Source organism: Colias croceus, chromosome 8 (genome assembly GCF_905220415.1).
Source record: "Colias croceus chromosome 8, ilColCroc2.1".
Taxonomy (NCBI): domain Eukaryota; kingdom Metazoa; phylum Arthropoda; class Insecta; order Lepidoptera; family Pieridae; genus Colias; species Colias croceus.
Window position 1 is genome coordinate 9,119,776 of NC_059544.1, and position 17,164 is coordinate 9,136,939.

The following is a 17,164-nucleotide window of genomic DNA, read 5'->3' on the forward strand; positions in this document are numbered from 1 at the left end:
CTTAAATTGTACACTTAGTTTTAAGATTAATTTTATATATACTTGTTTATTTTGTGTAACAATTACTGGTAAACCTAATAAATAAATAAATAAATAAATAAAGTCTAAATATTTGAGTTTGATTTAACATTAATTCAAAACAATTTAGACAATTTCATGAATATAGTAAAAAAATATTCAATCTCTTTTCCTTTTCTTATCGAGAGGTACTATTGCCTAATAGTTGCTTGTTTTAGTTGTGTCAACTCAAATTTAATTTGCAGTGAAATATTCTAAAACTACATAGGTAAAATATTCAATTACTAAACATAAATTTAATCTTATTAATTAGTAGAAAGTCTTACCTTAATTAAAACAGTAACAACATTTCTGATAATGTATCGACATCGACACAGGAAATTTGTTATTTCATACAGTGCAAAGTCATTTAGTTTTAATAGTGCCACAAAATGGCATGGTCGTTGATATTAGTCGTGGTTATTATATTTTTCACTTGGTGCATAAATGCAACATCTAGGAAAGCCCGGCTTATGTCAAGACTACCCGGTCCAAAAGGATGGCCTATTGTAGGAACCGCGTTTCAGTTCCTTGTGTCTCCTGGTATGTAGATAATTTCATAGCTACAACTACATTCCTAATTATTATGGAGAATTTCTTTACATGTGCTATTTTGAAACTCAAATTTTATGTCAAGATTACTACTATTGAAATTCAAGAGACAAAAATTCAATAAAACCTAACTGGTCGAAGGAAGTCTAAAATAAATAAATTACGAGATCAAGTGTAATCAAAATACTGTTAATTAGTATTCATTACGATCCACGTTTGTTTCAAATACTATACGATAAGAGCACATAATTATATTAAATAGGTACTTACCTACACAAGTTACAGTTATATAGTGATAATGAGCTCGTGACAAACCATGTGTTTTATGTTCAAAAGCATAGCATTAACATAAGAAACTGATAAGATGGTACAAAATTGGTTTTACACTTATTATTCAGTAATGTATAATGCAGAAACTGCAAACCATAAAAATATCTAATTACTGAGCATCTATACAATACAGAGTAATAATTTAATCAGTCCGTTCTTTTTTTATTTATAAAAAATATGCAAATCGGATATCTCATAAATTCAAATAAAATTAATTATAATTTTAGAGGAGGTATTCCATAAATTACGTGAAGAATACAAAAGTTATAAGGGTCTAACAAGCTATTATTCCTTCGGGTTTGGTTACATCAACATCTATGACCCAGAGGATATCGAGGTATGTATTTTATTAAATGAAAATTCAAAATCTTATTTTACATATTTTACGAACCGTAAATCGTATTCAACAGAATATAATATTATATGTACTTATTAAATTACTTGCTATAATTTGCCCAAAATTATTATTAATTACATGTATTTTTTTTTTTCAGACAATACTTTCCGCAAGTCGATTTAATGACAAACAGATACCGTATACGTTTTTCCGATCATGGCTCGGAGAAGGTCTGCTAATTAGTAATGGTAAGAAAAAGTTTACTATGAGTAGGTAAAGGAAATTAAAATGAATATACCTTAGATTTAAGAAAGAGTAATTGGATAGTTGGAATCCTATTAAAAATTACTTGGAAACACACAAATTTAGCATTTCAAGACATTTAATTATTTAATATAGGGAATATTTTAACAAATAGCCTACACAACCGCAATAACAACAATTCTTACATTCTAAATTCCAAAAAAAACCTAACTCGGTCGACAAAAAGTTGCTGAACGAACAATAGTTATATCGTAGCAGCCACATTGAATTATTTTCAGGATCGAAATGGCATCAGAGAAGAAAACTTCTAACGTCAGCATTTCACTTTAATATATTGAAGAAATATACAAGTTCGTTTATCGAATACACTGAAAACTTATTAAAGAAAATTGAAAATGAAACGAGCAACGAACAAACCGATGTCCGACCCTTATTATCTAATGCTACTTTACGTATTATGTGTCGTAAGTATTTTTAAATTAAGTAGTTACTTTAGGTACATAAAAGATAAACTCCAATTAAATAACGAAGTAATTGTTTTATAATAATAATAAATAAATAAAAAGCCCATTTATTCTGAACTAAAAACTTATACACTATACATATTATGTTTTCTTATACACTATATAATTATAAAATATCTCTTAGTTCAGTGTGCCGTTTGGCATAGGCCTCCTCCAACATCTTCCACTGGATTCTGTCCCTCGCTACTCTTCTCCAGTGTGGACCCGCTGTCAGTTTTAGGTCATCCTCCCATCTTGTTTGCTGACGACCTCTGCTGCGTTTGCCGTCCCGGGGGCACCAGTTGGAAACAGTAGCACTGCATTTATTTTGTATGTCTCTAATCATATGGCCGGTCCATCTCCACTTTTGTTGGTCTATTCGTCTAAGTATATCAGTTACTTGGGTTTTCTTTCTGATTGTGCTACTTCTCACTTTGTCCCTTAATTTTATTCCTACCATACTACTCTCCATGGCTCTTTGACATCGCTCTAGTTTCTCTCTGTGCAGTTTAGTAAGTGACCAAGTTTCGCATTGTTTTATAATAGTTCAGGATACATCGCCCATTTTTGCAAGTGACTACTATCAAGCTGATTTTCAGTTTGTAGCTTTATTTTGATGAGACACCGAATAATTTCGTGTAAGAAACTCTCGATTGTGGTAGCTAACAGAGATAACAAGGATATTTTTTTTTGATTTGATGGTTCTCAAATATTTATTACGCAATTTGTAGGACAATATGTCTGTTGAATTATATAAACATTAACTAAGTGAAAACAAAAAAATCAGCTTGTTAGTAATCATTTATGATGACCTCGTTATCGATACACTTTGGAAAGGGGGACTCTTTGAACCAACCATAGATTTTGTAGGACAAATATTTTTTCGAATAATTTAGGTTTTCTTGAGATTGAACAAAAAAAAAATTCAGTTAGTAATAAAAATTTGAGAACCATCAAATCAAAAATTTTTATCCTTGTTATCTCTGTTAGCTACCACAATCGAGACTTTCGTACACGAAATTATTGGGCGTCTCATCAAAATAAAGCTACAAACGGAAAATTAGCTTGATAGTAGTCACTTGCAAAAATGGGCAATGTATCCTGAACTATAATACTATAGTAATATAGGTTATAATAAAACAATACGAAACTAATTGGTCACTTACTAAACTGCACAGTAGCAACAATTTTTAATACACCTAGATTAAGTCAATATGTGTAAAGCGTGCAACGTTAATCAAAGTGTATCCGTGTAAAAACATATGGTTTTTAAATAAATATTTTCATTTTCATTTTTTCATTAACCGACTTCAAAAAAAGGCGGAAGTTATCAATTCGGCTGGTATGTTTTTTTTTTATGTATGTACACCGATTACTCCGAGGTTTCTGAACCGATTTACGTGATTCTTTTTTTGTTCGACGCGGGATAGTGTCGAATTGGTCCCATAAAAATTTTATTCGGATAGGCCCAGAAGTTTTTATTTTATGAGCATTTTTGTCTGTAAATGTTGCAAGTGCAAGTTTGAAGTCGGTTGTTTTTAACGCAGTTATCACTTGTTTTATTTAATACCTAGTAGGTAGTTTAGCGACTGCGGCTTCGCCTCTGTATAAAAGATAACCCGATCGTCTGATCCACAGAATTAATTTTGATAAAAGATATAGATAAGAAGATTTTATCCCGGAAATCTTATGGAAACAGGAACTTGACTACGTGGACGAAGCTGTGAACGGAAAGATAGTAGCAAATTTAAGATATATACGTCAAGATTTTATTTTTCAGAAACAGCTATGGGTATTTCAATGGACCAAGTAGCTGAATCGGAAAAGAGAAAATATTTTGAGGCAATACATACGGTTGGTGAATGTATTGTCAGAAGGCTGTGTCGAATTTGGTACTATTCTAGCTTTGTGTACAATCGTACCTCCCTTGGGAAAGCTGAAGCCAAAGCGCTTGTTAATTTACATGCATTTACCAATAAAGTTATTCGAGAGAGAAAGACATATTTAGAAGATAAAAATATATTAGAAATGACGGACTGTGATCAGATCTACGGAGGTAATAAAGGAAGATTGGCAATGTTGGATTTATTGTTACAAAGCGAAAAGGAAGGGAATATAGATCTAGATGGTATACGGGAGGAAGTTGATACGTTTATGTTTGAGGTAAGAAATTACTGGTAGGATTTTTTTTTTTTTTTTTTTAATGGCACCCGTCATCACAGGGTGTTCGCGCCACCTCTGGATTATAGTCCAGAGACTTTTCTTGCCTTTTTTTTTTTTTTTTTTTTTCAATTTTTAGAAATATTAACATACTGGTTACTCACATAATATAAATATAAATAAGGTACTATTAAAATTAGAAGAGCTTAAATTAAATTACAATATTTGTTGTTTCCCTAAGATGAATAAATAAAATAAAATAAAATAAATATAAAATAAAGACAAAATTATTTAGTACAAATTCAATAAAAACACGGCACAAAAACACTCAACTTAATCCTATATCACAGTTAAACTAATATCACACACTACTTATTTCTTTGGTTAACTACGACTACAATATGCTTACAATATTGCAAGAACGCATCCCTACACTTGTCCCCCAGGGCGGAAGGCAGATTCTCACCCGTCATCGCCATGCCCAATTTTTGCTCAATAGCATATCTATTGCTTGCAAAAATTGGGCACTCGAGTAACAGGTGAGGAACCGTCTCCTCTACTCCGGGCTGACATAGACATGACGGATTCTCCTTCAGCTTGAATCTGTTCAAATAGAAGGCGAATCCACCATGACCAGTCAGTACTTGTGTGGTGTGGTGTGTGATGTCTAATTTTCCGACTACCTTGTATGCAGCAGCAGCGCTTGGGAAAAAGAGCTTCGTGACTCCGGCCGTTCCTCCTACGTCGTATCTCCTATCCCATTCGCTGATCGTATCTTGTCTCAAGATACGCTTGACGAATGAAACAGGACACAGATCGTAATCCGGTTTCCTCCTCAACCCCAGAGCGGCCCCCTTGGCTAACTCGTCTGCCCGTTCGTTCCCCTTCAGCCCTGCGTGCGCCTTAATCCAAAACAGGGAGACCTTCCGCCTCTGCAATGCAGCTTTTCGGAGGGCCGCCCGCGTTTGCACGGCCAGAGGATGAGGGGAACTCAGGGTGACCGCCTGGAGCGCCGATCTGGAGTCGCTGAGGACACCAACCTTTGTCGCTCCGCTCTTGCAGGCTATATCTACTGCTCTTTTGAGCGCTAGGAGCTCAGCCTGATAAACGGTACAATACGGTGGCAACGCAAGCTTGATGGCCTTTGTCTCGGACTCACCTTTCCATACGGAAAGGGCGGCTCCGACTCGACCCTCAATTTTGCTGCCATCCGTATAGATCCTATGGACGTGGCTGTCAACCACGTCGGCATAGGTATCCTCATCTACTAAGCCAAACCCCAGCTCTACCTGCTCTGCCGGATGTGGATCCTCAATCGCAAGAGCCATTCGTTCCACCTCCCTGTCCCTCAACACCGCCGGGTGCGACACACCCCTCTTGATCTCATAAAGCCTCGAAGATTCGAGTATTCTGAGATCAAGTGGGAGTATCCCAGCCAACAGCATCGCAGAGTTCAGAGAGACAGTTCGATATGCTCTGCAGATCTTCTGGGCAAAACCCCGTTGAACGGTGTTAAGCCTCTTTCGTACCCCCATCCTTTCCGCTGTGGGTGCCCACGCTGCTGATGCATACAATATAGTTGGTTCTATAACTGCGATATATATAGTCTTAACTACCTGGGGGTTAAGCCCCCAACCTACTCTCGCTGCTCTCGCTAACAGCTTATAGCGGGCGATTGCCTTCTTGCAAACGCTCCCGACATGGTCGTTGAATGTCAGGCCGCCATCAATAATAAGGCCCAGTATCTTAATATTATCGAAATATTGGATGTCCACACTCCCCATTGTAAGTCGTGGCTTGTCAAATTTTAGTTTTCGTGTCGAGAGCAGGGCACATGTCTTGTGTGGCGCGAATTTCAGTTTGTTTCTGACACCCCATTCGTCAATTTTTCTCAGTGTGCGATTTGCCTTGATCTCTATTTCTAAAGCCGTATCTCCATCAAACACTAACACAATGTCATCGGCAAACGCCTGACAGAACACTTCCATCTCCTCTAACATCCATAGCAGGGGATCCAACAAGAGGTCCCACAGGAGCGGTCCACCTATGGATCCCTGTACGCACCCCTTATTGGTCTCCCTACTCACTTCCACACCTGCATACCTTACATTCACTCCCCTTTCACTCAGGTAGCTGCTGATCACCCGCCTCATGTTCACCGGACACCCAACTTCGGCCAACCGCACCTTTATGGCTGGCCACCAGGCGCTGTCGAAAGCTCCCTCTATGTCCAGCGAAACCACAACAGAAATCTTCTTCTCCTCCCTCTTATTTCTGATGTGGTGCACTAGTCTATAGAGGGCGTCCTCAGTACTCCTCTGTGGCATGAAACCATACTGGTGGGGGCTTATTTTGGGCAGCAGGTAGAACCTGAGTCGGGCGACCAACATCTTTTCGAAGATTTTGCCGAGAACAGGTAAGAGACCGATCGGTCGATAGGCTTTCGGTACCCGGTATGATTCCCTGCCCGGCTTTCTCAGGACCACCACAGTCGCCCACTTCCACTGTTTGGGGAAGTAGGCGACAGTGAGGCACCTGTTCAACAGCGCAAGGAACCACTCCGGGTTACAATCTACAGCGTGCTGGCACTGGTAGGATTATAAGACATGTTAATAACTACGAGATGTAACAAATCATACTTTAGCTTCAGACTTTTTTTAACCGACTTAAAAAAAAGGAGGAGGTTATCAATTCGGCCGGTATGTTTTTTTTAATGTATGTACACCGATTACTCCGAGGTTTCTGAACGAATTGGTCCCATAAAAATTTTATTCGGATAGGCCCAGTAGTTTTTATTTTATGAGCATTTTTGACTGTATTTGTAAATGTTGCAAGTGCAAGTTGCAAGTTTGAAGTCGGTTGTATTTAACGTAGTTATCACTTGTTATCTCTTCGCTTATATGATATTTGCAGATGTATTATTTAGGGATTAAAGGGTGAAGTTATTGCTTTCATTAATTTAAATATTGGTTAAAGAGAAATAAGACCAGAATACAATTAGCAATTTTATTACACATGTGGAACACTATTATTGAAATGTTTAATAATAGCGTCGTAAAATAAGTTTTGATTTACAGGGCCACGATACAACTGCCATGGCGTTATCCTTCTTTGTTATGAGAATTGCTAGTGAACCCGAGATACAGGTAAATTAGAAATATGTCAAACGATTAAACTATTTATAAAAAAAATGTAACGCGAAGTGATAGAAATTACATGATAGAAATAGCTACTTAGTACATAATCAAGTATGTATATTTCATTTTTATATCGATATTTCCACCCAAAACTGCCAGAGGCGGCCAGGTTTCCTTGAACAGGCGCAATATATTCATTTAGTGTCCTTTTTTTCAACATTTATATACATACTATTATAATGATACCTATTTATATGTACGTACCTATTTCATCTAGTTCAATCAGAAGTCAGAACTAGAGCATAATAAGAAGTGAAACAATTGATCATAATTTAATAATGGATTTAATTAAACGTGTTAATTGTGTCTTTATAATAGGAGTTAAACTAAGTAATTAAATTTTAATTACAGGAAAAAATGCATGAAGAATTAAAAACTATATTCCAAGGTTCTGATCGATTGCCTACGATGGACGATTTAAATGATATGAAATACTTGGAGTGCTGTATCAAGGAATCCCTGAGGTTATATCCCAGTGTTCCGTTTATTGCTAGATATTTAAATGAGGATGTTGTTTTAAGTAAGTAAATCTACGTATGAATTTTTTGGCATATCTTTATACTATAAAAATGAATCGCAAAATGTGTTGGTAAGCGCATAACTCGAGAACGGCTGAACCGATTTCGTTAATTCTTTTTTTATAATATTCCTTGAAGTACGAGGATGGTTCTTATGGAGAGAAAACGTAAACATGTACCACGGGCGAAGCCGGGGCGGACTGCTAATGTCTTATAAGTGAGATCTCATTATTGAGTGTAGTTCTAGTAAATTACAATCAAATCAACGTAACGAAATTAGATGTATTATAATTCTACTCTCTTATAAAGTGAATTTCAACATACTAGTATCTTCATCTATTAGTAGGTAAGAGGTCAGTCGACAGTGCGCAGGTGTATACTAATTTTTTTCTTCCTAAGACATGTATTGAATTGTGTAATTTGGTGATACCGAAATAATATTCCTTTATTAATTATTTAAAGTATTTTCTATATTCAGGTGGATATACAGTTCCAAAAGACGTAGCTTGTCACATTCATATATACGACCTTCATCATCGGGAGGACATTTACCCGGATGCCGAGAAGTTCATCCCGGAAAGATTTCTTCCTGAAAATGTGGTGAAACGTCATCGTTACGCTTATCTACCATTCAGTGCTGGTCCTAGGAATTGTATAGGTAACAATCTATATGTACTAATAATAAAATTGACCGTTTTTAATATTGAATTAACCGATTTTTACTAAATTCATATAAATGGATGTACGCACTGTACATATACCAAAATAGTATTTTTACAATTTTGTCTGTCTGTCTGTTTGTTGATATTAGAGATAAAAGGAAAACTCGTTCACGCGAGCGGATGCAACCGCGGGGCGCGGCTAGTTATTATATATTTTTGTAAATATCATTTTGATTGTGACTGTCTACAAAAAACCCGTTTTTTCAAGTTGACTTAGATAGTACAGTCGTTTTCGTAGAACAAACAACCTGGGTGGCAAAAAGGTATGTAGGTAATAAAATAAAGTTTATTTTAATTCCCAGGGCAAAAATTCGCTTTCCTAGAAATGAAGACTGTGATATCGGGATTATTAAGAAAGTTCAAAATAGAACCAGTGACAAAACCAAACGAAGTAACCCTTACTGCTGATGTAGTTCTAAGAAGCACACACCCGCTATATGTAAGGTTCCGTCCTAGAAAATAAATAATTTAGACCTTGATAATGTTTTATTACAAAATGTTTAAAAAATCAAGCATCTAAAACCCTTTAATCATAAGGGTACTAAAACCCTTTCGGTAGCATTAGGGTGCTTTTACATCAATAATCGATGTGTAGCGAGGAATGTGTTTGTAAATAACCAATAGTATCGCTTCAAACGCTAAACGCTTCAAACTTCAAACTAAATGAAGCGATATGATTGGTTATTTACAAACACATTCCTCGTACATTATTGGTGGAAAATCACCCTTACATCCTATCCTAAAAACGTTTGTCACAGCTAGTACGCTACTAGTTATTATTCTGTGCTAGTACTTAGTATTTTATGACGAAGACTTTGAATATGTTTTATGGAAATACATAAATGGATCATATATAGAATATAGATATTATAACTAAAAGTTAACTTTTCTAATACAGTCATACAAACTAATCAGACACAGCTCGGCGTAATAATATCATATAAGCTGCTGTTTCCTTATAAACCTTAAACGGAAGTTAGCATTTTTTATGTAGGTAGTAATAATATGCATTACCTAGGTGATAAACAGCCCTTATTAAGTAAACATTACCTCTATAAGGACAAATAACATTACATAAGTTTGTACGTAGATACAAGTACCTGGTATCTACAGAATTTATTAATTGAACTTATCTTTTTAATATTTACATGTAGAAATTAGTTTATAGAGAGCCGGAGAAATCCGAAAAATGCATTTCTATTTTATTTTGGGACTTGTATTATATTTGTCTGCCTCCTTGGTACAGTGATTAACGCATGAGCGGAGAACCGGTCCTGAGTTCGAGTCCCGGTTGAGACGAAGTAACAAAGTGTCCGACAGGACATAGAAGCCTGATTAACTACTTAAGTCTCTAAAGAAAATCGATTAGTGTATACAGATCTATGCAATGCATCTGCCCAAAACTGTGCCCAAGCCCTGTACATTTCAAGTTCTATCACACACAACATTGAAGATTTAAATATAATGAAGTTGTATTAGACGTATGAAACTCCGATTATATCAGTCAAATTGGTTTAATTTAAATATACAGATAAGTATTAACGCTAATATTTCACATAAGGATAAACATAGGTGAAGATAAAGTTCATTAACTTTAAATAATTTACACTAGAAAATTCACGAGGAACCCACATAGGTATTATTATATATTAAATATAATAAAATAAATACTACTACTATAATATAATGCTACTTACTACTATACAATATAATTAAATCATTACTTCGTATAGTATAAAGATATCAGACGTAGTAGATGAAATTACAAGCCTGCGTATGCATTGTTATAAAAAAATTATAAAATATCTATAAGCAAGTAATAAAGTAAATATTACACAATTATTCACAGAGCAGATCCAGAGACAAGTATGCAAACAGTTTATATTAGGTAAATATCGCAACATATTGAGCTGAAATAATGTAACCCTTTCAATGCTGCATTTGTACTTCTATGTTTAGGGTACCAAGTAACTATGTCTGTCTGTCTGTTACGCTTTCCCGCTTAAACCTCTCAACCGATTTTGATGAAATTTGGCACAGACAATCTTTAGACCCTGAGAAAGCACATAGGCTACCTTTTATTGCGAAATACGTACCACGGGAGAAGCCGGGGTGGACCGCTAGTATCAATGTAAAAGCAATCTGAATATAATATTTCGAAAAACCAAATCAAAGAAGGCAGGAACATCTGATACGATCAATCTATTCAACGTAAAAATAATAATATGATCATAATATTTATGTTATATAAACGTTTTTCTGTCATTCTACATATTATATTCCTTTAAAGCAATTAACCATGATTAGTTAGTAAGAAGACGGCGCGCGATCAGTGTGTGAAAATGATTTATTTTCTATTGGCTATACTTTTAGTGGTCGTTTACGACAGAATCCGATATAAAAATAGTATTTTCAGGAAAATACCGGGACCGCCCTCATTTCCTATAATAGGGAATACATGGAATTTTATATCTACACCAGGTGAATATGGAATATTGTTTTTTTTATCAAGTTGAAAGTAGGTCCTAGCTAGATGGCCTTTATTTATGTAGATTGTAGATATTATTTTAAAAGCATATTATAAAAACTAACTTATATTTTTAACAGTATAATGTACATATTTTTTATTTTCATTATTTATTTATTTATTTATTTATTTATTATTATAGAATTTCCAACAAAGGACACAGTTCACGTTTATTACATCTTATTAAAATACATAATCTACTGTACCTTTAATTACAGGAAATTACAGCGTTCAATGTTCATTACAATTCAACTACAATTTGTCATTTTATTAAAATATATTAGGTATATAACAATAACAATTACAATACATTTTTAGAACTTTGACCATTATCAGGATTAATAAATTATCTACTAAATAAAGTTCGATAAATGAAGTAATATTTAGAAATTACGTGCACATGGGAACAACAGGGAAGGGTTAGATAAATGGGATGGAAAGGTAAAATAATATAATTAGATTTTTTTTTATTGAAGAAAAATACTCAATACAGTTAATTTTATGCAATGAAAGGTGACTTACCCTTTTATCACAATATGTTCTCGTAACTATCACGGGCTTGACTTTTAAATTTGTAAATATCGTAGTAAATAATGGGTAAAGAACCGATTGATAAATAAAAAAATACATTTACATAATATTATAGTAGGTAGTAGGTATGTAAGATTAGTTGATTAACTTAAACAAATAATATGATTGTTTGTAATGCATTCTTAATACAATTATATTAATTAAAATAAATATATATTATGTATAAACTATAGACAATTTCCGCCGTTTTTCCTTTATATTAGATTCTATAAGGAAGGTACTTAAGATGTTTTTATTCTATCAATCAGAGGCTTGGAAAATAAAATAGTCCACCTGTTTCAATGAAGACGAAGCATCCCTCTACAATTTAATAAGCTGTATGATCTCAACCTACTTCAAGAAAAGAGGAACTTCTCATTTCAACTGTATTTTTTTTGGGTGTTACCTTAGAAGTTAGAACTTATGACGATTTTCGAAGATTTTTTTATTTGAAAGCCTTTGTGCCCTCCGATTGGTTTCATTTAAATTTTGTCTAGTCCTAACAATTTTAATGCTATTAAATTTATAAATTATGAAGGTTTTAATTTCTACAAGCAGCATATTTTCAGATGATTTATTTACATACCTGCGCTATTTTCATCGAAAATACGGCAACTTTAGCCAAGTACATGCCTTCAACTACCAAGCTGTTAATTTGTACAATCCAGAAGATATCGAGGTATGATTATGATTATTATAATTTTTTTACAACCTACATTAATTCATAAATAAATTATTTACATTAGATAACATCCTGACCATGATAAAGTCTCTTTGATTTTTTTAATAATAAATTAAACTATACATTTATTTACTACGAATTATAATTCATTAGTATTTTGAACCCCGTATTCAACATTTTTTTAATGTTATGTTCTTCTTGTTGAAACACCAGCACCTACTTCAGTTAGATGCCGCAAACCTATGTAATATAACAGTAACATAACCAGAAATACTAGTTCTTATGAAACATGACTACTGTTTTGGAAGACTGCAATTTTGTATTATATAAATTGTACATTACTAGCTGTTCCCCGCGGCTTCACCCACATTACTCCGCTCGTGTAATTGCTCTAAGCGTAATGATATAATACCTATAACCTTCTTCGGTAAATGGGCAATCTAACACCGAAAGAATTTTTCGACCCGGACCCGTAGTTCCTGAGATTAGCGCGTTTAAACAAACAAACTGTTCAGCTTTATAATAGTATAGATTATGAAATACATCAACAGTTGTTCCATTATACACTTCAATTTTGCTTCTTTATGATCCCATTTTATTATTGTAAACATAAGATGTAAATAATCATCATTCTACATATTGCAGAAAATCCTGTCTTCAACAACATACAATGACAAACGCAGGCCCTACACGTTCCTCATGTCGTGGCTTGGAGAAGGTCTACTTACTAGTAACGGTAATATTTTAGTAATTTGTGAGGATTTTATAGTATTTTTTATATATATTTGTGTGTCAACTTTTTGTGGTTTGAATAGAATCAATAAAAATATGAAATGGTATGAGGTCAACCAAAAGATTCAGTAAATAATATCGTAAATGCTGCTACGCTAATTATCTCTGGTTTTAAAATCTCTAAACTTCTGATTATTAAAATTGCTATTTAGGTTATTTAGACATTATTATAATTTAAGGCGACAAATGGCATCAGAGAAGAAAACTTTTAACATCTGCATTTCATTTCAACATTCTGAAGAAATACGCAATGACATTTACGGAACAAACTGAAGAATTCCTTGTGAAGATAGAAGGTGAAATAGGAAGAGATAAAACGGACATAGTTCCATTGATTATTAACTCGACACTTCGTATAATGTGTGGTAATTATAATACGTATACATTTATTTCAAAGAATATCATCTTAAAAAAGCCCTAGGTATATAACATAAAGACTATAATAATTATGTACTGAATTTGTAAAATTGATTTTAGTTGCAATATAACGATCATCATTAAAGTAAATAGTAAGCTTATTCTATTGTATACCAAACTCTTATTTTACAATATAAAAATGAATCGCAAAATGTGTTGGTAAGCGCATAACTCGAGAACGGCTGAACCGATTTCGATAATTTAATTTTTTAATTAATTTTTTTTATTATATTCCTTGAAGTACGAGGATGTTTTTTATGTAGAGAAAACGTAAACATGTACCACGGGCGAAGCCGGGGCGGACCGCTAGTTTTACAATAAAATGATATCTGGTTTGTGACAGTTAGGTTATTTTAATCAACTTCTGAATTATTTTTTTTAAACTATACAGCTAATCTTAGCAGCTTTTTCACATACTACTCTTTTCAGAAACCGCAATGGGTACCTCAATAACATCAGACATAAAAACAGTTGTGGATAAATATTTCCAAGCGATGCAGAACTACATCTACTGTGTTGTTCAACGGATCTGCCGTACTTGGCTTTACTTCGACTACGTTTTCATTTTTACGAGAATATTCTGGGCTCAAAGGGCAGCAGTGGCAGACTTACATAAATTTACGTTAAAAATAATAGAAGAAAGAAAAGCTTTGAAACAAGAAGATATTTTTACAGATATTGATAATGATGTAGGCATGAGCAAAAAGGGTAAACTTCCAATGCTGGATTTGCTCTTGGAAAAAGAGAAAAAAGGCGAAATTGATTTGAGAGGTATTAGAGAAGAAGTGGATACGTTTATGTTTGAGGTATGTAGATTTGATACAACATAATAACATATCAATGTAGAACCGAAGGGTCCTGGGTTCGAATCCCGAAAGAATAAAAAATATATGAAAGACTTGACCTGTCCGTTAGAAGAATCAGTGCAGCAATATATATAATATAATCGTTTAAAATTTGGAAATTATTATTATGTTCAATATTTTTTTACACTGCAGGGTCACGACACCACAGCAATGGCACTAATATTTATCATAATGAGTATAGCAAATGAAAATGAAGTTCAAGTAAGTAATTTAATATAAATTTATAAATAATAGAAAAAATTCGATCACGAGGCGGGACTCGAGTCTCGAACCCGCATCCTTTCGCGCCATCCCGGGGCGGATGCCTGACCAACACAGCCACTCGTGACGCCAGAGCTCGTGATCGAATTTTTTCTATAATTTATAAATTTATATTTATAAAGCATTTGAATGCCATAAAACCAAAAATATAAATTCAAGTAATTTAATGTTATTTTTATTTATTTAAATATGAATTATGTTAAAATTCTTCAAGGATATTTTTTAAATATTTCTTTGTCAATAGTTCAATTAGAATTTAGAACACAATAAAATAAAAGTAGTTTTATGTATTGTTTTAAATTCTTGGAAATACCAGAATATATTTTTATTAATTTTGTAAGTTCCAAATTATTAAATGAATTCGGGTTATTTGATATTAATAAGAAAATTAATACATTGAATCTTTTGTAATTGTTTTTTAATGTGTGTTGCGTTGTGGTTTTTCTGTGTCGAGATTAATAATTAATTATTTAAAACTTATTTAATTTGCTAGATATATGATTATGGCAAAAATCTAAATAATATATTAATTACAGTTGTTTTGTTTTTTATCATAATATAATATTAGCTAAGCCGTTAAAAAAATAAACATATAGAATTACTGCTCAAATTTAAGATTTTTTTTTTAAATCAACATATTAATTATTTATACCCCTTTATGGTATGCATTAAAATACTTTATGAATATTTGAACCTTCATAAATAAATGTAAATTATATTCAAGTCTTAATCCCGTATTTAAATCTAAATTAAATTTCTGTATTTAGTAGCTTATCAGTCGGGATGTTATACAGTATTGTAATATTATTATACAGTTACATAATAATTCATTTTTCCTTCTACATTCACACACTTTAGGATACATTTCAATACCTCATAAATTAAATTGCAGGAGAAAATATACGAAGAAATGGTGACCATTTTAGGTGACTCCGACCGCACCCCGAGCATTGAAGACTTAAACAGCATGAAGTATTTAGAATGCTGTATAAAGGAGTCACTTCGGTTGTACCCCAGCGTGCCTTTTATTGCTAGAAATACACCAAAAGATACCGTTTTAAGTGAGTAAATTTTGAACTAAGTTTATTTTAGTGAAATACTTTACATATAATTACGATAAACACGGGACAATAGGATGCAATAATATTTAGTTTGTATAAAAATCACCTAAGACAGGCTACTCGTTACCTTCTAGCTCGTATCTGCTTATTTAGGCTTCCTCCGTAAATGGACTATCTAACACTGAAATAAGTTTTCATACTAGAGCAATAGTTCGTGAGATTATCTCTTAAGTTCTTCAGCTTATATTATTAAGTAAGATGCTATCTCATCACGAAACTTCGAATACATTACAGGTGGTTACACGATCCCAGCGAACACAATCTGTCACATCTTTGTGTTTGACCTGCACCGAAGGGCGGATATCTATCCAGAACCTGAGAAGTTTGTCCCTGAAAGGTTTCTACCAGAAAACGCTCACAAAAGGCATCCTTTTTCTTACCTACCATTTAGTGCTGGACCGAGGAATTGTATAGGTATATAATAACTCTATTTTATGGGCCCTCTTCACAATAGGGAGCGTTGGGCGAGTATTGGCAATAGAGTAGAGGGCCTGAATGTCTATGATCGGCCGTAATTGCAGACGTTTATTCGTAATGGCCGTAATGGTGGCAAACATCGAAGATTATTATTTGTTGGGCCAACGCTCTCGACTGTGAAGAGCCATTATTATTATTATGTTTTACAAATAAACTTTTGTGGGTCATTTACAAGTTTATTGTTGAATGGTTTCAAGCATTCATCTTCAATTAAATGAGAAAATGGCCGACTTTTGCGCCATTTTATTTTTTTATTGAGTAAGGTGTCAAAAACATCAGGATTTTTAACTTTTTGTCAATAATTATTAACTGCTAAATATTTTTATATATTTCAGGTCAACGTTTCGCGATGTTGGAAATGAAAACAATGATATCTGGTTTAATTAGAAAGTATCGTTTAGAAGCAGTTACAACTCCAGAAGACCTCGTATTTACAACCGATTTGGTTTTGAGAACAACCCATCCTGTTTATGTTAAATTTCATAAAAGAACTTAGATCAATATAGTATTTACAAAATTTATTTTTTCTAATTTCCATTGATGCATAGTATCTATATCTATATTTAGTATTTTACAAATATTTTCTAATTGATTAACTATTTGATTTATTACCAGCTACGTTCAGGTGTTAGTAAATTAAATTAATGAATTCTGTGAAAAATACATCATCTCATAAATATAAAATAAATATTAAAAAAAAAAACTATAAAAATTATGACTCATGTTTTATTTACAATTGGCCTATGAAAAAGCATAGATTATAAAACAATAATTTGCAACAATAATCACAAATTTAGTGTAAATATATCGA

General features: G+C 33.3%; 1 protein-coding gene across 1 annotated transcript; it reads left to right on the forward strand.

Annotated features, from left to right (window-relative positions):
- Window positions 1–449: 449 nt before the first annotated feature.
- LOC123693714 lies at window positions 450–16,943 on the forward strand. The gene is made up of 18 exons (XM_045638912.1): window positions 450–600; window positions 1,167–1,276; window positions 1,434–1,524; window positions 1,819–2,004; window positions 3,824–4,206; window positions 7,281–7,349; window positions 7,752–7,920; window positions 8,397–8,576; window positions 8,943–9,095; window positions 10,948–11,121; window positions 12,307–12,416; window positions 13,065–13,155; window positions 13,391–13,576; window positions 14,058–14,434; window positions 14,627–14,695; window positions 15,648–15,816; window positions 16,111–16,290; window positions 16,689–16,943. Exons 1-18 carry the CDS (start codon window positions 450–452, stop codon window positions 16,847–16,849), a joined length of 3,009 nt encoding a protein of 1,002 aa, XP_045494868.1. The 3' UTR covers window positions 16,850–16,943.
- The last annotated feature ends 221 nt before the right edge of the window (window positions 16,944–17,164 follow it).